The 23,864-nt window shown below is 42.7% G+C and overlaps 1 protein-coding gene across 4 annotated transcripts in view; it reads left to right on the top strand.

The window, feature by feature from the left end:
• MAPKBP1 (mitogen-activated protein kinase binding protein 1) overlaps window positions 1-23,864 on the top strand; it is a 235,117-nt gene that overhangs the window by 73,694 nt on the left and 137,559 nt on the right. For all 4 annotated transcript variants that reach the window (XM_040332107.1, XM_040332104.1, XM_040332106.1 and 1 more), the window contains exon 3: window positions 18,737-18,828. In XM_040332107.1, coding sequence (XP_040188041.1) covers window positions 18,737-18,828 — 92 coding nt within the window. The remainder of the gene's footprint in view (window positions 1-18,736; window positions 18,829-23,864) is intronic.

Here is a 23,864-nt window from a genome sequence, read left to right as displayed (position 1 = left end):
ATAAATAACACATTAAACAGTAGTAATGTGTTTATGAATATGCATATGGACTAAACTGACATTTTTATTTACGTTTCACTGTGATGATGTTATAGGTAACTATTTTACCAAAAGTATTGGGACACCTGCCTTTACACGCATGTCTTTATGGACCATGCTTTGTGCACTGATCCAGATCATTTGGTGGAGGGGGGGATTATAGTGTGGGGTTGTTTTCCAGGGGTTTGGCTTGGCCCCTTGGTTCCAGTGAAGGGAACTCTTAAGGTGTCAGCATACCAAGACATTTTGTACAATTTCATGCTCCCAACTTTGTGGGAACAGTTTGGTGATGGCCGCTTCCTATTCCAACATGACTGCACACCAGTGCACAAAGCAAGGTCCATAAAGACATGGATGAGTGAGTTTGGGGTGGAGGAACTTGACTGGCCTGCACAGAATCCTGACCGCAACCCGAAAGAACACCTTTAAGATGAATTAGACTGCGAGCCAGGCCTTCTCCTCCACATCAGTTTCTTCCCTCACAAATGCACTTTTGGAAGAATCATCAGACATTCCCATAGACACACTTCTAAACCTTGTGGACAGCTTTCCCAGAAGAGTTGAAGCTGTTATAGCTGCAAAGGTTGGGCCAATTTAATATTGAACCCTACGGACTAAGACGCCATTAAAGTTTATATGCGTGTAAAGGCAGGTGTCCCAATACTTTTGGTAATGTGATGTATATGCATTAATGGGTGCCCTATGCTCTGATCATAGCTGGGCAGGCAAAAGGGGGTCCGTATAGCTGTAGGGGTGTATTCACACTAGCAGATGTGTTTTATATGCGCATACCGCAAGTGCTTTTTCCTTTTTTATATTTAATCCTATGTGTTGCAGTGCAATCGAATGTGCTGAGCAAAAATACATGTCCCGGTTTGGGTTTGTTTTTTGTTTTTCTTGCATTAAAACATTAGCAAGGCACAAATTGCCCTGTCCTAGAGTTGGGACTGCATTGGGCAATTTTGCCCAACACAGTCCATTGGGGCAGGTGTGAACGAGCTCTAATATAATAGGAAAAATAATGTTCTTCTCTTATTAAATCTGCAAGTGTTAAATATAATTGGGAGCTTGTTTATTCCAGTATAATTAGATTTTGCATCCATGACTGATGTAATTGGGAAGACTTGAATAATTCATATCTGCAGGATTAAAGCGGGCAGCAACATACAATATAGAGTTGGTACTGAAAACGGTGTCTGCTGTCACCTTGCTTTTACTTCTGTCCACTACAATTGATCCTAATGCCGCGTACACACGATCATTTTTCGGCATGAAAAAAACATTGTTTTTCAAAAATGTCGTGTGTGGGCTTCACATTATTTTTTAGGTTCTGAAAAACGACCAAAAAAAAAATTACAACATGCTGCATTTTTTAACGATGTTGTTTTTCGAGTTGTAAAAAATGATCGTGTGTGGGCTAAAACGACGTAAAAAACCTGCGCATGCTCAGAAGCAAGTTATGAGACGGGAGCGTTCGTTCTGGTAAAACTACTGTTCATAATGGAGTAAGCACATTCATCACGCTGTAACAGACAAAAAAAGCGCGAATCGTCTTTTACTAACACGGAATCAGCTAAAAGCAGCCCAAAGGCGAATGGAACTTCCCCTTTATAGTGCCGTCGTACGTGTTGTACGTCACCGCGCTTTGCTAGATCATTTTTTTTAAAACGATGGTGTGTAGGCAACATAATTTTAATGATGAAGTTGGGAAAATATAGTTTTTTCGACATGCTGAAAAACTTTTTATTTTTTTTTCATGCTGAAAAATGATCATGTGTACGCGGCATTAGATTTGTTGCTTATGGTGCCTGGTTGTCTCTGGCTTCAGTGCTAGCCTGAATTATAGGGGCAGGCAGCGAAATCAAAGAGAATCCTGAATTGTAACTCGACGTACTGAACCCATTGGATTAGCATGTTTGCAGTACAACCCCAGAGGTCAAGGGTGGCAGTATTCACATTTTCATCTGTGCAGGTTTCCTAAGAAAAAACAAAACTCCTGGAATTGTCATACAGATGACAAATGTTACAAGTTTATGCAAAAATACACAAGCTTCTGCTAAAACCGCGTGCCCTGGACACAGTCTGCTCTGGGCACTTCAACTTTGGAGACTTCTATTGCAGGAACAGCTCTGTATTGAAGTTATGTGTTACAGTCTGAGCTAAACTTTAAAGCTTTATTTTTATTTTTTCACCTTCCCTGGTTCCTGCTTCCCCCTGGGTCTCTGTTTCTCTGGCAGTAGGTGCCAGCAGGATGCTGATCATATCCAGTGGCGTCACTAGGGTTGGTGTCACCCGCAGCGGTAAAACATGGTGGCAGTTAGGGTGGCATAGGGCAAGTTGGGATGGCATGGGAAAGGTTGGGGTGGTACAGGGCAAGTTAGGGTGGCATTGGGCAGGTTTGGGTGGTATAGGGCAAGTTATGGTGGCATAGGGCAGATTGGGGTGGTACAGGGCAAGTTAGGGTGGCACAGGGCAAGTTGGGGTGGCATGGGAAAGTTTGGGGTGGCACAGGGCAGGCTGGGGTGGTACAGGGCAGGCTGGGGTTGCACAGGGCAGGCTGGGCATGTCAGCTAAAAAAAAAAAAAAAAAAACGGTTGCTATCACCCCTCTAGCGGGTGTCACCCGGTGCGGACCGCACCCCCGTAGCAACGCCTCTGATCCTATCCCCTTCTTCCAACGTCACTGCCTCTGCAGCTAATTCACACTAGCAGTTGGTAGAAGTAAAACCCTGTGGTTGTGCCATGTTTTTACCACCTCCCAACTGCTACTTCCCTTTAGCTGCAGAGGCTACGGCCATGATGCTTTTCTCCGTGGCTACAGCAGGAAATATACCACGTGTTACTTTAAGCAGGCGCTACTGCCCTCCAGGCACAGCCTATTCATGTGAATGGGGCCACTCTGCAACTGGTTGCAGAATGCTAGTGTGGAGTTCGAGGGGTAACGCAGGCGGTGGGGAGCTGATACAATGCCTCCTCACTGCCTGTCAAATGCACTCTGAGAAGCAATCTGAACATTGATTGCTCTTCAGCAGTGTTAAAGGGTTTGTAAAGGATTTTTTTTTTTTTTTTTTTATCTTAATATCTTCCTTTACCCTAATGCAGTGCTGTTTTCATGTCCTCATTGTTAGTTTTTGCTCTCAAGTTACTGTAATTCTTCTCTGATCTCCACACTTCCTGGTTGTCTGTTTCCTGATAACCTCAGTACTGGGAGCTTTCTCTCTGTGGCACTAATGAAGGAGGTGTGATTACTGTGTGTCTAAAACCCCTCAGCACCAATCAGTTTCGTTTTCCAAACCATCACTGCCCTGTATTGGCTCTGTGGCTCAGTACAGCACAAAGGCAGGAAACAACATGCAAAAACGAAACTAGAAACTACAGGTACATTATATGACTAATTTTTATCTATTTTTAATCGTTTTTAAAAGGAATCAGTTAACTATTATGTCTCTAGACCCTGTAAACAGTCATTTCAGCAAAACATTTTTTTTTATTTACAACTCCTTTAATTATGACATCAAATTTCCGATTTAGTTTGTCTTTTCACTAAAATGCCACTTTAGTTTTAGTCATATTTTAGTAGACTAAAATCCCCAGTACAGTTTTTAGTCAACTAAAATCGAATGAGTTTAGTTAAATTTGAATGCATTTATTTCTTTAGAACTGCCAAACGTTCTATACTTCTGGAGTAAAAAATCGAAATAACATGTTATTATTTATGGTAGGTCCCGCAAAAAATTTTTTTTTTAAAAGCCAGCAGCTACAAATACGGCAGCTGCTGAGTTTTAATAAATGGACACTTACCTGTCCTGGAGTCCAGCGATGTCGGCAGCTGTAGCCGAACAATGGCTCGTCTCTTTGCTGCCCCCGCCGCCATCCTCGGTGAAAGAATTGGGAAGTGAATCGTTGCGGCTTCACTGCCCGGTTCCCTACTGCGCATGCGTGAGCAGCGAGTCGTGCACTCGCAGGTCCCCGCTATCTCCTGGGAGCTGTGTGTTTCCTAGAAGACAGCGAAGGGGGGACGCAAAGGGGAGTGACTCCCACGGGAGTCAATACCCGGAAGTGGTGTAAACACCTGTTTTATACAGGTATCTGCACCCACCTGAAAGGTGCCAAATGTGACACCGGAGGGGGGGAGGGTTCCGAAAAGAGGAAGTTCTATTTTTGGGTGGAACTTCGCTTTAAGGTTTGAACATGCACTACAGACGCAGATTTAGCCGCTGTGATGTAAATTTCAATTTAGTTTTAGTCGGTCATTTTTTCCTAAAATGTTATTTTAGTGTTAGTCATATTTTAGTCATCTGAATTGTTTTAGTCTTAGTTGTATTTTAGTAGACTAAAATAGTGTTGGCTTAGTAGACGAAAATATTTTAGTTGATGAAATTAACACTGCTCTTCAGAGAACAAAGCTTGTGTAGAAAAGTCCTAAGAATGGAGAAGAAAGCTAAATGATGATGGACATCCTCCAGACAGGATAAGGTGAGTTCTGTCTGACTTGGTTCAGCTTCTGAAGCACACTGTGAGAAGCTGCCAGTGTGAAAAGAAACCAGAGAGAGGAAGAGGGGCTGATCAAACTGTGCAAGACTTGAAGGCAAGGCCGGAGTTCAGCTTGGAGAAAACCTAATCGTCACTAAAATCAAGCGTCCCCTATGGGAGTGGTAGGGGATTGCATCTTGTCTCTGAATTAAAATTGCGTAACTAAAGGGGATTCCCAGTTTACAAAATGTAACTATAGTGGGTTGGAGTATGGAAGCCCAGCAATACCTGGGTGAAAAATTAAAGCCCTGTATAGTCGGAGTTATTCTCTGTATGCATGGCAAGGCTTTGTCTTCCATTACGTGGCTTTCCTTGAGGTCACTTGTGTATCTCTGTGCTTGTATTATGAATATTTGCATGGCATTGGCTTGTTAATATGGAATAATGACAAATGCTGGTCATCAACTATGTTGTGTTACTAATCAGCTTTTCTATATTATTTTCTTTGTTAACTTTAGAACAATAACTCCAAACTTGGCCCACAACAACATTCATTGCGCTAATTGGCATGACCTAGATTCAGAGCTCATTACAGCAATCTTGGCCTCTTCGCTGACACCACATTGCCCATTAATGGCATAGTATTTTTAGGGGCTGCTAAAGTTTTAAACTAGTTTTTGTTTTTAGTACAGTGCAGAATATCAAACCAGAGTATTGTATTTATATTATTGTATTTGGTCCTTCTTGTCTTTACTTGGGCCATTGCCATGGTCATTAATAGGCAGGGATGGACTGGCCATTGGGACTACAGGGAGTTCCCCGGTGGGCCGGCTTCAGTGACAGCGGACCGCCGTCCCCCCTCTGCTCCTCTGTCTCTCCCTTACCGCAGCGCTCACCTGGGGGGAACAAAGAAGCAGGGAAGGACCAGAGGAGCAGGGGGGACAACAGAGGAGCATGGGGGAGGGGACAGACAGCTGACTCAACAGCTCAACATGGCCTGGGAGTTTCTCACTTCTGCCTAATCTTGTCCCATAGGGGGGGCACTGAACTGATTCTTTCCCTCGGGTAAAATAATGTCTAGCTTACCCACTGGTACTGCCTATAGTACCAGTACCAACCGTTCTACTCTAATAAAGTAGAACAGCTAGTGGCTAGTGAAAGGGGAGAGGGGGCTTGAGTGGCCGGGGGGGGGGGGGGTGCGGGAGTGGTCCGGCCACCATGGGAGAGTCCTTTTAAAGTGGGCCAGTCTGGATGAAGTCCAGGGCCAAATTTTTGTCCCAGTCCAGCCCTGTTAATAGGGGTCAGACCTGCCCTGTTGTTTTCTACACAATCGGAGGAAAACTGAGATCCAACAGGATGATGGACACCACTCCGGCTGCAACAAGAGGAATTACTAGGGTGGGGAGTAGAGTTGTAAACTTTATCAAGGAGGTCTTATCATTGGAGTGGTGAGAAGCAGTGGGTGATTCTGCTTACCAATGTCCACACTCAACTGAATTATTGTGTGTGGGCAGACCCAATGCGCTTTGTATTGGTCTGACAATAGCATTGATCCACTTTGCAATACTTGTTGAGCCTACTGTACTTTGTTCTTAAAGTGTATGGCAACCTCAACAGTAAACCTCTTATCTGTTGCTAATTCATCCACAGTGGGGGCACTCTAATATAGGAGGTGTGTTACTGGTCAGATCACCAGGTGAAAACAGAGGGGGAAAAAAGCCTGAAAGAAAACAAATGCAGCCACCATATCTACTGATTAGTAAGCTGCCATAGATGACATTTGTGGTTTATTACAGCTTTAATGCATGCAATAACCCCGCTGTATGAGATAACGTACGTTTTTTAAAGTATCTCCTTTTGATCTTGGACGTCATAGTACTATATTATTATTACTTTTTAGTGAGGAGACCAGCTAAATGCCTCCAAGTCAAAGGTCCGTTTAAATTCTTATTTATTATACTTTTTATTGTACTAAGCTGTATACCACAATTGCTCCTGATTTTACGTTTGGTAATGCCCTCTTCCCCCACTCTTCTACCACATTTCGCACAATACGTTTTTTTGGGGGGAACCTCGTTTTGATAAGTACCCACTCCCAAGTTCAGGCCTCCTCCTCCCTCTTTATGCACAGCCATCTGGGACATGTCACAGATTCCAGAAGGTTGAGGGACAATTCACAAAGTGCATTTATAGGGGGCAGTGGGAAGCCGGCTGTAAAAGCTGCAAGAAGTCACAGCCAGCTTCCCTTTGTAAACATGCCAGCACTGGGGACTCAAAGGCTGGTGAAGAATCGGCCCGGGTGAGGACAGCTCTGGCTCCCTGGACACTAGGTCAATGTCCTTTTTTTTTTTTTTTTAAATCAGCAACAGATTTTTTTTCTACGGTGAAGATCCTGTTTAAAGCGAGTGTAAATGTAAATTATTATTATTTATTGTTTTAAATAACAAACATGTCTATACTTGCCTACTCTATGCAATGGAATCACAAAGAGCAGTGGTCCCCTGCCAGGGCTCCTGGCCCCTCCTCTCTGGCCAGTGCCCCCATGGGAAGCTGGTTCCCATTGGGGCTCTCGTGTGCTCGCATCTCTCTGCTGCGACCTTAGACACACATTGGGACTCGCCCCCCCCCACTCCCTCGTCACTGGCTTTGATTGACAGCACTGAGAGCCAGGTGCCCCAGCAAAGCCAGTGAGACCTGGAAGTGAGGGGAGACAAGATATGCAGATGTGCACGGTGCTGGGTCGAATGATGTCTCAGGGTAAGTAAAAGGGGGTGAGGGGGGTGATGCCTAATTTTTTTTTTTTTTTACCTTAAAGCGGAGTTCCGGCCACAATTTCACTTTTTAAACATAAATACCCCTGTAATACACAAGCTTAATGTATTCTAGTAAAGTTACTCTGTAAACTAAGGTCCGTTTTGTTAGGTTGTTACAGCATTTAGACACTTTATAAAATAGAAATTGACTGGGGCCATCTTAAGTGTGTGCATCATGAAGCCAGACTGTATGACTTCCTGGATTTCAGCCTTGCAAATCTCGCACATGCTTAGTGCTGCACAAGCAGTGTCAGATCAGGTTTCAGCACCTGTACTGTCCAAGTCACATGATTCTTTGAGACTGGGGAGTGCACAGACTCCTAGAAAGTTACACCCACTACATTCCCAGGAGTCTGTGCGGTGTAGGTTAGGAAGCATTAAGCACCTAGGTGCAGGAAGAGGGAAGATTAACTATTCTGCCTAGCAACAACACTTTGAAGGCATCTAAAAAAAAAAAAAAATTCTTAAAGGACTGACATTTTTTTAAAACTACTGATGTAATGTTATATTTATGGGTGGAACTCCACTTTAATGCAAGGAATGCATTAAGGTAAAAGTTTAGTCTTTGCAACTACTTTAAGTTCTTTTATAATTTTTAATATAGCAAGCCACATCAACATACCGAAGAGATGGCACTGTACACCTCCAAGGCACAGGATAGGAGAAGAGCCCAGGCTCTATTCACATGTACTTGATGTGAGAACGAATGAGCCCAGCATGTAAATAAAATGGCTGGAACCCTTTGAACATGGCAGGCAGTGTGTTCACAGTGACCTCTGTGTATATTTTGGAGGAAGATTGGGATCAGAGCAGCTGTTTTCGGAATCTGTACAGCTGGAGATCATATTCCTTCTTCACTACTGCCAGGACTGGCCGAGCGCAGAGGGATTCCTTAGTCAGCAAAATAGCTATTCAGTATTTTCCTTTTTCCATATTAAAGCAGAACGTTGGGATATTAAAAAAAAAAAAAAATCTATAATATTTTAGCATATGCATTGAAACTTGATGTGCCTGTTTAAAAAGATATTGCCAATTTAATTACCTACATTTTTTTCCTACAATTCTCTGCACAGTGTAAAAGCCGGAGTCCAACTGGGAGGCCTTTCACTGTGAGATGATCAGTTTGGCTGACTGTTTTTATAAGGGAGCTCAGCATGCTTTTTTTTTTATTTTTTTATTCTGTTTTATTAAGTGACAAAAACAAGAGATATACAAAAGTACAGAAATATTAAATCCCGAAGGCTGGTCTAAAGTCACACAAGACCATACCGCCCTAAGAGAGCCCCTCCCTCTTACCGTCCACCCCTCCCCTTGTCTCTTTTCGTAACCCGTTCCCAGCCAAGGATTTCCATGTTGCATATGGCACAAAAGTTATGCTCTAATACAGTGTTTCTCAACTCCAGTCCTCGGGGCGCACCAACAGGTCATGTTTTCAGGATTTCCCTCAGATCAAACTGCTGTGGTAATTACTAAGGCAGTGAAACTGATAAAATCACCTGTGCACAATAATGGAAAGCCTGAAAACAAGACCTGTTGGTGCGCCCCGAGGACTGGAGTTGAGAAACACTGCTCTAATAAACAAGGAGAACTTCAAACCTGCCCCGTCACCACCAGCACCGCCTACTCACGCGAGTCAAAAATCAAAATGTGAAACTGCTAATTGCTCAACTCCCACTAGCATAAACATTAGACATGTGCGTTCCCGTTCGTAACAAATAGATTTTCTTACGAATTTGTTAGTATTCGTACATTCGGATAAATTTGAACATCCGAAAAGCTGAAAGAACCAAAATACGAAAATTACGGAATTGCGAATAAGCAAAATAAGGAACAAGCGAAAATACGAATGTACGATTGGACAATCTTACTAATATACGAAACATCGAAACCGCAAAAGAACGAATATGACATCTATACTGAACGATTTGCATTCCGTATTTTAAATCCTTTGTCTGTTCATATTTTCATTTGTATGTTCGTATTTTCATTTGTGTGTTTTTGTAAATCTGTTTCTTTGTCTGTTCGTAAATTTGTGTACTCGTATCGTTCTTTCGAATGGGCAGTGTAGTTAGTGAGTGATGTATCTTACTTAATATCTTAGCCAATCAGCTTATCTCTTTTGTGTCACATTGGCCAGTGTAAAGCCTCGTACACACGATCAGACTTCAAACAAACTTTTCCGTGGATTTTTGTCCAAAGGGAGTTGGCCGGACTTTTGAAACGTACACACGGTCGGATTTTTTGGTAAATGCGAATTTTTACGTTTGTTAGCAAAAAGTCTGACCGTGTGTACGGGGCTTAAGAGAAAGTCTATCTTAATATGGATTAGCCACGTGTTGAAAATGAAACTAAAATACAAGATTGCGAATGATCGCACCGCAAAGTATTTACGAAAGTACAAAATTACGACCCAAATGCCAGGGCCCATGATCGCAAGGCAAGAGGCGAGCATTCTGTCCCCTCCAAAAGCCTCTGTCCCGGGTGAGTCTGTCACAGAATCCATTAAACGAAAATTATTATCTAACAAAATTCCGAATTTCGAATCAACGAAAATAAATTAGACAGAATTACGAATCATTCAGTATGAACGAAAATAAAACTGTTACGAAAATACGAACGGGTCCGAATAGGAAAACTTGCGTCTTACGAAATTAAGAATCTTTACCAATCTACGGAACGAGACGAAACGAAACAAAAATACATTTTTTGTTATGCACATGTCTAATAAACATTAGACATACTGTCCAATCTATTAAGAGTACAGTCTTGGCAGTCCCCACCATCACCTAAAGGGGCGAGGGTACTTTCATAAATAAGTACATATTGTAATATCACCTAAACCATTGTATCATTACCAGGCGCAGTGATACCGTGGCTCTGAGTCCTAGGGGTTAATTTACTATAACTGGAAAGTACAAAATCTGGTGTAGCTGTGCATGGTAGCCAATCGGCTTCTAACTTCAGCTTGTCCAATTAAGCTTTAATGAAAAAAACCTGCAAGCTGATTGGTCTCTATGCAGAGCTGCACCAGATTTGCACTATCCAGTTTTAGTAAATAACCCCCATAATGTCACATTAAGTATGAATGCGGTTATTAATGACCCCTCCTACTAAAAATGCTGTTGTTATGCTGATCCAGTATGCATAGATGGACTTCTGACCTTATACATACTTTTCATATATGCATATTTTTTTGGGTCAGTACCTCCTATTAAAGCCAGGGACAAGCAGAACACTTGCATTTTCAGTAAGAGGTCAGCAGTCGCTTGCATATTTTTTTTTTTTTTTTCTCTGTGCATCTTTTCTTCAAGCTCCGATTTACAAGATTAAAACCAGGTGTCCTTTTGAATATTGAGCTCTAAAATAAATTGATGCCAGAGATGTAGGGTCACAAATGGCAAGAGGTGAATTCGGAGAGAGCAGTTGGCTTATGTTTAATGAGTTACTATAGTCTAGCTGGTTTTTATGGAGTAGCGCGTTGCTTTGATCTTTGGCTTGACCTACGCGTGTTATGGTGCATCATATAAGGCGTATGTTCTCAGGGCTCTGGGCAGCAGCAGGAGACAAGCGAAACTCTTATGCTGTCCATACACTATACGAAACTTCGGCCGAAATTCGGTCATTCAGAAAGATCTTTCGTCTTTCGAACAGTTAATGGGCACAAAATCGAAAATCGTTGGGAAGTTTTTGAGCCCAAAAAACGAAGGACAAGTTTGGAAATTTTCTGCCGAACGAACGATAAATCGGAAGGTTAATGTGTTTCCCGTCCAAACTTTCTGCACTAGGTATATGTAAAAAAAATATATATATTTTTTTATTTATGTTCACTGAACGATTTATCGGTCATTACATGATGGCACTATCGTTTGCGCTCACGACCGAACGTTCGTTTTTCGAAAGTTCGTTCGGACAATTTTTCGTGGAGTGTATGGCCAGCATTAGTGTTACAACTGCGGTGAAGTTGTCAGGTCCCCTTGGCAAAAAAACACCCCCAAAGAATAAGGTTTCCACCTCCATGTTTGACGGTGGGGATGGTGTTCTTGGGGTCATAGAGGCAGCATTCCTCCACCTCCAAACACGGCGAGTTGAGTTGATGCCAAAGAGCTCGATTTTTGGTCTCGTCTGGGCACACTTTCACCCAGTTCTCCTCTGAATCATTCAGATGTTCAATAGCAGACTTCAGACAGGCCTGTACATGTTCTTTCTTGAGCAGTGCAGGATTTCAGTCCTTCCCGGCGTAGTGTTACCAATTGTTTTCTAATGCCCAGTACACACGATCCAAATATCGTATATGACAGATCGTACGACATTTTTTCGCTTAATAGTCGCTAGTAGAAATTGAATAGGTTATTAAAGTCACGAAAATTCTCGTACGACAGAAAGATAAATTGAAAGTCATGCTGTGTTGTAATTCGGATGACAACTGTACTGACTAAACGAAAATCGTACGATCTGCTATCGTACAAGGAAAATTTTCAAGCTTGTCGGATCCAATAATATCGGATCAACTCTCCTGATCGGCTCTCGAAAGTAGTGTACACACTATCTGAAAATCGTACCATTCTTGCTAGGATGACCGTTTTCGCCCCGAGATTCGGATCGTGTGTACGGGCCATTAGTGACTATGGTCCCAGCTGCCATGAGATCATTGACATGATTCTCCCGTGTATTTTTTTGCGGATTCCTCACCGTTCTCATGATCATTGAAACTCCACCAAGTTAGATCTTGCATGGAGCCCCCAGACCAAGGGAGATTGACAGTTATTTTGTGTTTTTTTCTTTTTTTTCCATTTGCGAATAATCTCAGCTTGTTACCTGTATAGAAGACACCTGGGAGCCGGAAATCTTGCTAATTGATAGGGGGTCAAATAATTATTTCACTCATTAAAATGCAAATCAATTTATAACTTTATTGAAATGCGTTTTTCTGGATATTTTTGTTCTTCTGTCTCTCAGTGTTTAACCAGTAGCCCACCGTCATATGACGGCGGGACGATGAGCCTCTTGTTCTGGGCAGACGTCATATGACGTTACGCCTTCCCGAGCCACTAGGGGGCGCCCGCCACATCACTGGGAACCCGATGCGCGTGCCTGGCGGCCGTGATGTCTGCCAGGCACCTGCGATTTCCCAGTAACTGAGCAGGACCGTGGATCTGTGTATGTAATCACACAGATCCACGTCCTGTCAGGGAGAGGAGACCGATGGTGTGTCCCTTGTACATAGGGACACCGATCGGTCACCTCCCCCAGTCAGTCCCCTCCCCCCACAGTAAGAATCACTCCCTAGGGAACACATTAACCCCTTGATCGCCCCCTAGTGTTAACCCCTTCCCTGCCAGCCACATTTATACAGTAATCGGTGCATTTTTATAGCACGGATCGCTGTATAAATGTGAATGGTCCCAAAAATGTGTCAAAAGTGTCCGATGTGTCCGCTGCAATATCGCAGTTACGATAAAAATTGCAGATTGCCACCATTACTAGTAGAAAATAAATAATAAAAATGCTATAATTCTATCCCATATTTTGTAGACACTATAACTTTTGCGCAAACCAATCAATATACGCTTATTGCGCTTTTTTTTTTTTAAACAAAAATATGTAGAAGAATACGTATCGGCCTAAACTGAAAAAAAAAAATGGATATTTATTATAGCAATAAGTAAAAAAATATTGTTTTAATTTTTTTTGTTTTTTTTAAACTTGTCCCTCTTCTTTTGTTTATAGCGCAATAAATAAAAACCGCAGAGGTGATCAAATACCACCAAAAGAAAGCTCTATTTGTGGGGAAAAAATTATGAACAGTTCATTTGGGTACAGTGTTGCATGGCCGCGCAATTGTCATTCAAAATGTGACAGCGATGAAAGCTGAAAAATGGCTTAGGCAGGAAGGGGGTTGAAAGTGCCCTGTGTTTAAGTGGTTAAATAAACCTACCATTAAAATTCTAGACTGATCATTTCTCTGGCAGCTTAAAAACGGCTCTCCATGTTAGTCTATGGCCTCATGCCCACCATGAAGTTTTTGAGCTGTAGATGGCTGAGCCGTTTTTAAGCTGCAAAAAAAAAACAGGACCGGTGCGTTCTGAAGCTCCAGCCTTAGAGCTGTAAAAACGCCAGACGTTAAACGCTCAAAAACGCTAAAAAAACGCGCAAAAACGCTACCGCTGCGTTTTTGAGCTCCAGCTAAAAAAAAAAACATGGACAGGCGTTTTTAAGCTGTAAAAAAGGCAAAAAAAGTGGCTTTAAATGCGTCCATGGAAATGAAGCCTTATTGTTCTGCCATCTGTACAAGATGTGACTTGCCAGGAAACCTGTTTTATACCCTGGTACAGCATTGTTTCTCAAGCAGGCTGAAATACGTTCTGACCATTGGGGGATCAGTTCTAGGACAGCATGCTAAACGGTTGTAGTCATCAGCAACGCTGCATTGGTCAGGTTGCCTCTGGGTTATAGATAAGTGCTTTACTTTTTTTATTTTATTTTTTATTGTTTTGACAACTTCATAATTTAGAGAAAAAAAGCTTGCTTTGGTAACACTAGAGCCCTCAAGAGATGATTCAGAAAGTTGTTTGAAATCTACAATTTTGAGGCTTCACAGTTTGTTGAAATGACATTTGCCTGGAGGTCACAAGAAGGATAGATTTTTAGATACCAAGTGGGAAGACACAGGGCGTAGTTGTCTGGAATATATCCAAAGATGAGACGATAGGATTTCAAAAGAATCCTCTCCTAAAAACAGCGATCCACCTTCCTAGTATAAACACGTCCAAGTTTAAACTTGATAATAAAACCTATCATCTACTTTGGGTGTCTCTCATATCAGTAGAGATGTCAGTCAAGGAGTCATCGGAGATGCAAAGACCAGATAAACACGCATTTGTGTTTAATATTTTACTTCAAAGTGAACCTGTCACCTGTTTATATACTGTATATAGATGTAAAAAGGAATCAATCTCAAGAGTTCGGCTTTTGCTTTACTTGGTTCCATATTGTATCCCGACCTTCTAATTTTGGTAATAAATGCCTTTTGCCTGTTCAGTGAGAGTGCTTCAGTGTCCAATGAGAGCATTCTAACAGAACAAGCTGATGGCATTTGGTGGTACTAAGCAGGGCCGATCCTAGGCAGGGTGCACAGGGTGCTTTACACCCAGGCGCCTGCAGAAGTGGGGGTGCCGTAGTGCCAGAGCTCTCCCCTCCCTCCTTCTCTCCTTGTTTGTGTCCATCCAGAACTAGTGTTCTGAGCATAGGTGTGTGTCCATCCAGAACTGATGTGTGAGCATAGGGCAGCCCGTCCAGCCTGGCAGTGCTCGGGGGAGGGGCCTTTCCTCTTCCCGACACAAGGGTTCTAGTTTTCAGTGGCTGCTGAGTGCTGATGTGCAGGAATGAATTCCTCACACTGGGAGTCTTGGATCCCGCTCTGTCTCCACCAACTCCAGTTGGAATGCCTCCCCCTCCCATCTCTATCTCGGGTAGCACAGAGATAGAACCGAGGTGAGTCACAGTGTTCATTGTGCTGTGTGCAGGAGGAGGGCATCCCCAGCATCCCTTTACATGTGCTCTGGGCTGCCCCTGCTCTAGATGTTTTATGGCATGATGGATTGCATGGGATACACAGCCCCTGCCCATTTCTGTGCCTCAGTAGTGCAGCTACAGATGTCATGTATAATGAGATGTACCAAGAGGTGTCACACTGACAGTGCTGGGGCGCTGGTGGTAAATGGGGAGGAGTTAGTAAAATGACTACGCCCATGTGGGGCACCAGAAATATTTCTGCACCCAGACGCATGTGACCCTAGGATCAGCCCTGGTCCAGAAGTCTTATATCTATTGACCACATCAAGCTGGTTTCAGAGAGGAGCATAGAGAATAGATCACAATGGGCATCTCTGGGAACTTGATCTTGGGTGGGACATTTCTAATATTTAAAACCTGCATCTGAGCACTACAAATCAGCAAACTCCCCCATCCATCCATGTCCCTATGCTTTATTTTGTTGAGAAATCACTTTGAAAAACAACCTCTAGCATTTCTCGAGTAAGGGCAAATGATTCATGTAGCATTTTCTTCCTGGAATCCATCTGCCCTTGGCTCAAGCATGCAATTCAGGAGAATGTTCATAGCTGACAAAAACCCTCCTCCTCTCCTTAAGACTGCTGGGATGTATGGCCTTATTGGCCTAGGCAAGAAACCAGTAACTGAAAAACGAAAAAAAAAGTTTAAAACCAGTAAATATGATGTACTTTCCTATCTATATACTAAGGCTAGCAACATGAGTTTCAAAATAATGTTAATGGGAGAGTGAAGTTCCACCTTAAAATAGTTAACCGGTTCTCTTCAAGCTACCAGTAGACCAAAATTAGTTCTTTGGTCTGGCCAAGCAACAATATCCTGTTTATGGAAGGTCTGCTGTTTGGTGATACAACTGACTGGTCATACCCGTCTCTTCTGTGTAGCACTTTCGCCTAGCAGTAAAAAGGGTCGCTGGTTCGAATCTCGACCACGACACTACCTGCCTGGAGTTTGCATGTTCTCCCTGTGCCTGGGTGGGTTTCCTCCGGGTACTCCGGTTTCCTCCCACACTCCAAAGACATGCTGATAGGTTAATTGGCTTCATGCCTAAATTGGCCCTAGTATATGAATGTGAGTTAGGGACCTTCGATTGTAAGCTCCTTGAGGGTAGGGACTGATGTGAATTTACAGAGCCGTCATCTCCACTCGGCTCTCACTCGGCTGTCACGTCACACACGCACAGTCCCGCCTCCGCCATCGCCATTGGTCCATCTCCTGTGACAGACAGAACACTGGTCCAATGCTGGTGGCGGAGGTGGGACTGTGCGTGTGTGACGTGACAGCCGAGTGAGAGCCGAGAGTAGATGACGGCTCGGTGATTTTCCCCCTATTTTCAGGGGGAAAAAGTGCGCGGTGTACGCCGATAAATACGGTACCTAAAAAATAATAATAATAATCAGGAATTTTGGGCTGAGCAGAACATTTCATGTTTATGGACCAACTAGGCATTCGGAATGCCTAAGGCTAGTCAGAGCACATTGGGTTTCAATGTGTAGCTTTCAGTCAGGTTTGTTCACAGTGCAATAATGTGTGTGTGTGTGTGTGTGTGTGTGTGTGTGTGTGTATATACACCCTTTCACTCAGATGTCACTATTAATTCCATGAGTTTTTTTTCCTTTATGCATAAAAAAAAAAACGCTTCACCGTGCAGCAGCCCCCTCTATTATTCACCTGAGCCCCTTATCGAACCAGCAATGTGCAGAAGACCCTTGGTTCTTCAGGGACTCTCCCACCTCATTGGCTGCTTTCAATCACAACCAGTGAGCCAATAAGGAGAGAGGGGGCAGGGCTGAACCGTGGCTCTGTATGTGAATGGACACACACAGCAGCGGCTAGGGAGTGAGCCTGGTTGGGTGCTCCCATTACTTTTTAAAAATGTAACACAGTGCTAAAATGTACCTTGTGGTTACTTATCTGTAAACTTCCTAACCTTGTGCCAGTAACCACCACTAGACTAAATTAATGAAGTTATGAGGATTGTTATTTGCTATAATAGCAGTTCTTTTCAGCAATGACAGTCAATGGGAGCAGCAATCCTGACACTGAAAATAAGGACAGTTATGGGAAACTATACAACCTTTGCAGCATAGTGAATTGAGCCTGTGTGCTAAATGTGTATAAGATTATTGCGTAACGAAGCCCTGCCATTTTGGGGAACATAAACTGTGATGGAACGCTTTGTACCCTGCTTAGGTGCTACTGCCAAACGGTGCCTCCTGCTCTCCAAACCCTTCTGGCAGACCGAGATCTAATACCAGCCCTTTTACCCCAAGCATCGTACATAGACAAGATGTTGAGGTTAAATCCAAACAAATGACGGTTTATTGAACAGAAATACAGTTTTTTTTATACACTTCAAAAGTAGGCCAGTCTCTAAATGAACAATAAAACCAAATATTTACCCAAAACATCACACAATGGTTAGAGAACTAGCTAAAGTTGACACAAAGCTAATCCCATCATAGGGACCTCCCAGAGTTAGCACAAGTAGCCAACAGACAGAAACAGGTAACTCAATTAAAGTGGTAGTAAACTCTGTACTACCACTTTAACCCACAGGTAAGCCTATAATAAGGCTTACCTGTAGGTATAAAAAATATCTCCTAAACCTTACGCCAAGGAAAGATGACATCTCCCTCGGCGTGGACCAGGTGGGTTCCTCTCACCTTGTTCCAAGGTAAGTATTTCATAATCAGCTAGTATGCAGTGCATACTAGCTGATAATGGCTTTTGCTTTTCAGGTTTAAAAAAAAGACAGCGGGTATACAACCGCTTTAATAGTGGGAATTCACACCGTGCCCCCACCCCATCAAATGACCTTAAAGGGGTTTTAAAGGAAAACATTTTTTTTCCCCAAATAGCTTCCTTTACCTTAGTGCAGTCCTCCTTCACTTACCTCATCCTTTGATTTTGCTTTTAAATGTTCTTATTTCTTCTGAGAAATCCTCACTTCCTGTTCCCTGGTGTGGAGAAAGCCTCTTGAGGGGGCGAGTAGGAGTGCCAGGACGCCCACTAACACACAGCTCCTTTCTCTATCTGCAAAGTAAAGAGCGTCCTGACTCTCCTGCTTGCCCCCTCCCCCCTCAAGAGGTTTTCTCCACACCAGGGAGAAAGCCTTGCATTGCGGTGGTGAGTTACAGACAGAAGAATAGGAAGTGAGGATTTCTCAGAAGAAATAAGGACATTTAAAAGCAAAATGGAAGGATGAGGTAAGTGAAGGAGGACTGCACTATGGTAAAGGAAGCTATTTAGGGGGAAAAAAAAATTTCCTTTACAACCCCTTTAACTCTCGCCCCCTTACAAAGTCATGCGCGCGCACACACACACACAAGAATGTCAAGGGATACACATTAATGTTGTCTGGGGGATTGGAATAGGGACAATACTTTATTCCTTGCTCCCCTGGCATTTTTCTGACGTTCCTGGAATATGGGCTGACCCTCAACGTCTTCATTTACAAAGCAGGATCGCTCGCCCTGCATTGTACATGAAGATGATGGAAAGTTGAGACCAGTCAAGCAAGGGAAGAGAAGCCTTAGAGGATCTGGCATAAAGAAAGGTGGAAGCATGCAAATGTGTATAAAGCTAATTAATTCAACTGATTTATTACCTCCTAGACAAATGTGCATTTGTCCCCGGGGGGGGGGGGGGGGGGGGAGGGGTACACAGCAAGGTAACATTTTTAGAGATGCCAGAGTTCAGTTTTAACATTTCATCAGTTCCGTTTTAGTAGTTGCAGAATATAACAGTGATTCTTTGTCTTGATGTGTGTACAGGGCTCTCTCCCACAAGTAGTCCAGCTGTCGGTGTGCTAAGCTTGTAACTTTGATTTGTCTGTGACAGGTGACATTGGAGAAGGTCCTGGGTATCACGGTGTCAGCTGGAAGAAGTCTCTCCTGTGACCCGAAGACCGGCCTTGTTGCATATCCAGCTGGGTAAGTTGATCTTTTTTCATTTCGTTCTCTGGGGTTTGATGCTGGACATAGGTCTGATGGTGACATGTTAGAAAGTGTTTTGCTTGGTCTGGTTTGTAACTCATTCATAGAACATGCTGCAGAAAGAGTTTGGGGAAAAAATATAATACACTTTAAAAAAAAAATCAGCTGCCAACTCTTATTAATATATATCCAAAGCGTGAAAAAGGTAGCATTCATTAATCTAATCCTATGCAATGCTGTGTACACAAAATGTAAGCAGACTTTCATTGCATCCGAGCACCACAAACCAAAAACACTATTTTAGATTGTAAGTTCTAACGAGCAGGGCCCTTTGATCCCTCCTGTATTGAATTGTATTGTAACTGTACTGTCTTCCCTGATGTTGTAAAGCGCTGCGCAAACTGTTGGCGCTATATAAATCCTGTATAATAATAATAATTTTAATACATTTTTAATATTCAAAGCAAACTCTCCCATCCATCCATGATTCCATGCTTTATTTTGTTGAGAAATCACTTTGACCCCCCCCCCCCCCTAGCATTTCTGGTTGTGGCCATCTTGAGTAAGGGCAAATAATTTATGTAGCATTTTACGTCCTGGAATCCATCTGCCCTTAGCTCAAGCATGAATGAAGGAGAATGTGCTTCGCTGAGAAAACTTCTTCTCCTCTCCCCCCATCCTGAATACTCTTGGGACGTCTGGCATCATTTGCCCTGACAAGAAACCAGAAAGTTGCTAAAGGAATAAAAAAATTAAATAAAAGTGTAAAACATGTAAATATGATATACAGTACTTTCCTGTCTATTTTACTGATGCTAGCAGCACAAGGCTTAAACATATTCAATGTTGATTGGGAGAGTAAGTTCCATTTTAACACAACTTCTATAGTGTAAAGATCTATATAAAGTCCAAAACAATTAACAATCCATAGACTTGCAGTGTGACTTCCCCAGCTTCACTTTAAGGCCTTGATCACACCTATGCATTTTTTTATTTTTTTTTGTAAGTTTATTTTTATTAATGTTTGCATAGTACAAAAAGAAAAAAAGGTAAACAACTTTGCCACGCAGGGTGGGTATCATAGAAAAAAAGTAAACATCTACCAGCCCTGCACATATGCATTTTTACTGTTTTTTGCACTACAGAACGTGTTCCATAGGAAACCATGCTAAATGGACTGCCGTGCAAATCTGCAAAATGCACTAAAAATGCATAGGTGTGAACCAGGCCTAAAGTGAAAAAGTTTAGACAGGGACTAATCAAGCAAAACTGACCTTCATATTCTACAAATATCAAGAAGCATCATTGCTAAACAAATTGCTATTGATGAAAATATTTCTTGGGGAGCCCCTGAGGAAGTCCATTTGTGTTGAGGAAGACTAAGAAGCTTTTTTTGCATAGGATGCACCTGTTGCTTGTGTCAAACCTTTTTACCTAGGCATTACTTGGTGCTTGAACGCATTATATAGTGCTGTAATGCACTATGTATATGTGAGTCTTTTCTATTGGTCCAGCTTGGACCAATGTATGTATGCATATGCCATACCTGTGAATTGCTTATGAAAGCTGGAAATTACTATAGTAGCCTCTGCTACTACATTGTCTTCTGGGTCCTGTGCTGATTGGCTGCCTTGCATCATATTAACCACAAGGGGGATTGTCTTCTTGGAATGGGCTCCCATTCTCAGAACGCTTTGCATTTTCCAGAATGAGTTACAGGCATTCTCCTATTGAATGAGGTAGAGATTATGATGTTACTGCCCATGTTTCAAACTTAAAGCGTTTGTATACCCAAAAATTTAACTTTACATTTAAATATGTCTATTAATCTCCTTAATCACATGCAATGTGTTATTTTTGCCTACCTGCATTGTTTCCCTATAAATCGCTGTATGACGTAGACATGCGTAGGCGCCGTATCGTTGTTAAATCTGGCAAGCCGAGACCCAGCCGGATACATTCTCTGTTTATGTCGGGGCTGCGTCATTTCCTGTTGATGTCGGCCCCGAAATCCTGCGATGGTTAGGCAGCTATCTTCACCCCCAAGAGGATCATGGTTACCATGTGACTCCAACGTCACACGGCTAAAGGAGACAGACGGCGCGATTATCAAATAAGGAGAACTAAAGGGAAGTGCCAGATAAACGCGCGCGGGATTACACAGCGCAGAAGAAACTGTGGGCGGAAGTAGAAAGGGAACTAAACAAGGAAGACCACAACTAACATGGCGCGGATATAACAGCAGAAATGATTTTACACGATCATCTCTAAAACAGTGAGTAAACGAATGTAGTTCAAACCATAGCGCTCGATCGTTTTAGAACTGTTTGATATTCAAAACCATATGCATGGTTAAATTAGAACCGGAGGGTATACAACCACTTTAAACAATCAGAGAAGGCCTTGCATTCATTTAGAGAAATAGAAGGGTGAGGTATGACTTGTTGTGGGACTTTAGGCCCCTTTTACAAGGGGCAGATCAGTTTTGATGGACTCCGCTTGCTCAGCAGGGATCACTCCGCTGAGCAGGAGGATGACAGGTCCATCTCTGCTTACTGTGTGGAGACGGACCTGTCAGTCCTGCTCTCCTCTATGGGGAGATCGGATGAAAACGGATAGCCTGTCTGTTTTTCATCGATCCGACCTGCAGGACGGATGGCGGCCGCATTGTCATACGTCTGTTTTCATTGGATTTTGTCAGTTCGGCTGTCAGCGAACACTTATCCGCTGGCATCCCCCTCTCCATAGAGGGCAATGGGTGGCCTAATCGGGTCCCCCTAAAAAATGGACGGGCAGACACGATCAGTCCGATCATGTGACAAGGGCCATAGTGGCCAAAGTCACATGACAAGTCGAACGAGTGTAAACTGAGCCTAAAGCCTCGTACACACAGATTGTTGGCAGGGGATTGTCTGTTGACCTATAATCTTACCATTCGTACGCTCCTTTTGACAATTGTTGTCCAATTTTCTGCCAACAAATGTTGAATGACATGCTAGTAAATTTTTGGCGGACATCGGTTTGACGTCAGATTTTCGTATGGTCGGTATACAAATCTGTCACACAAAAGTACAAACACGCATGCTCGGAATCAATGCTTTACATGTCGCGTTTAGCCGCGTTTTGCATCTAGAAGCATTTAAAAAAATTATATATATATATATTTGTTAAAATGAAAAACGGCTGTAAAGCTTCATGTACACGGGACGTTTTTACAACCTCTCCTGAACAATTCAACTTGACAGATAGTAACCCACATTTGAAAAAGTCAGTTATGCCGCGTTTAGCCGCGTTTGGCGCTTGAAATGCCTCTAAACACAGCTTCTGAACCCATTTTTTTGCGATCCAAAAAAAGCCTTTAAACCCAATTGCCTAGAAACAAAATGACCCTGTTGTACATGTACCGATAGGATAACAGGAGAGTTCAGGGGCAGCCAAAAAATAAATGCCCAACTGCTCCTAAACGTCCGTTTACCAGCAGCAGTGTACATGAGGACTACTGCTTTTTTTGGTTGTTCGTTTTGCTTATCTGTTTATTACACTTGTGTTTCCAACAAATTTATTTGGTTATGCTTGCTCTTTTCTGAGCAGTAAAACCGCTAATAAGCCAGTGTTGTGTCTTTCAGCTGCTTTTGAAGTTTGTAGCCATTTTTTTCTCTTCTGTAGGTGTTATTTATGCTTCGGGGTGATTTGGGAGGTCATTGGCAGTCTTGGCATATCTGAGCCAGGTGTTGTAAATTACACATTGCCCGCAGGCCTGCAGCTCTCTGTAGCATTTGTTTTTCTCCTCCCAAGTTCGGGTCATAGTAAGGACTTCTTTCCTGCGGTTTTACTTGCTTTGCCTTTTTGATTGCAGTACGTTACGAAACCCCATAATTATCCATGATATACTGAAATCTGACTCCAAGATCCGCTCTCCCAACATACAGCTGTATGAATCACAGAAAGGTGAAATGCTCTTCTTTTAAGATGTTGCCTTTAATAGTTGGTGAAACCTACAATTTTAGACCTGTTTTTTAGGTTCTTTTTTATAACACTTTACTGTAGTACAAAACAATCACTTCCAGCGCTCAGAGGTCCTTCACTATTGACTGCTACTATTTCAAATGCTAGGCGGATGCAGCCTTCCATAAGGGAATCCAAAGTGGAACTACAAAAACAAGGAGACAGGAAGGCACAAGCACCAAGTGCGCTACCGCAAAACAAATTTATTAGAGCCTTTTATTTTTTTTTATTTTTTTTTGTGTTAATGCACTTGGTGCTTGCACCTTTTTGTTTTTGTAGTTACACTTTAATGTATACAATATGCTTCCATGGACTTTTAAGCTTGCCATAGGTGGATCAGTGTGCCAAGACTGCCATTCCTTTTTCGAGAGGAGTCCATCTAGTGATCAACTCTTCTGGAACAGGACTGTTGAAAAATTTGGGTTCGATCAGCCACTTTTAGCCAATCAACTGCAGCTCTGATCATTTTTTTTTTTGGTTGGCTGGTTGATCGAAGAAAAAAAAAAATGGATCACCTGTGGCCAGCCATAGTGTCTGTCTATGAAGGTCCAAAATGACTTGCCAATGTTTGCTAACAAATTTTAAACTGATTAAGCTGATCACATTCATGTATATATCCTAAAAAAAACTCTACTGTACATGAGTTCCCTTAAAGTGGAGGTTCACCCGGAAATTTAATTTTTTAACCTTAGATTGATGCTCATTTTGTCAAGGGGAATCGGGTAGTTTTTTTAAAATCAAAGCCGTACTTACCGTTTTAGAGATGCATCTTCTCCGCCGCTTCCGGGTATGGGCTGCGGGACTGGGCGTTCCTACTTGATTGACAGGCTTCCGACGGTCGCATCTATCGTGTCACGATTTTCCGAAAGTAGCCGAACGTCGGTGTGCAGGCGCCGTATAGAGCCGCACCGACGTTCGGCTTCTTTCGGCTACTCGTGACGCGATGTATGCGACCGTCGGAAGCCTGTCAATCAAAATAGGAAAGCCCAGTCCCAAAGACCATACCCGGAAGGGGCGGAGAAGATGCA

This window comes from Rana temporaria, chromosome 13 (assembly GCF_905171775.1).
Source record: "Rana temporaria chromosome 13, aRanTem1.1, whole genome shotgun sequence".
NCBI lineage: Eukaryota > Metazoa > Chordata > Amphibia > Anura > Ranidae > Rana > Rana temporaria.
This window is presented reverse-complemented; position numbering and strand designations above follow the sequence as displayed.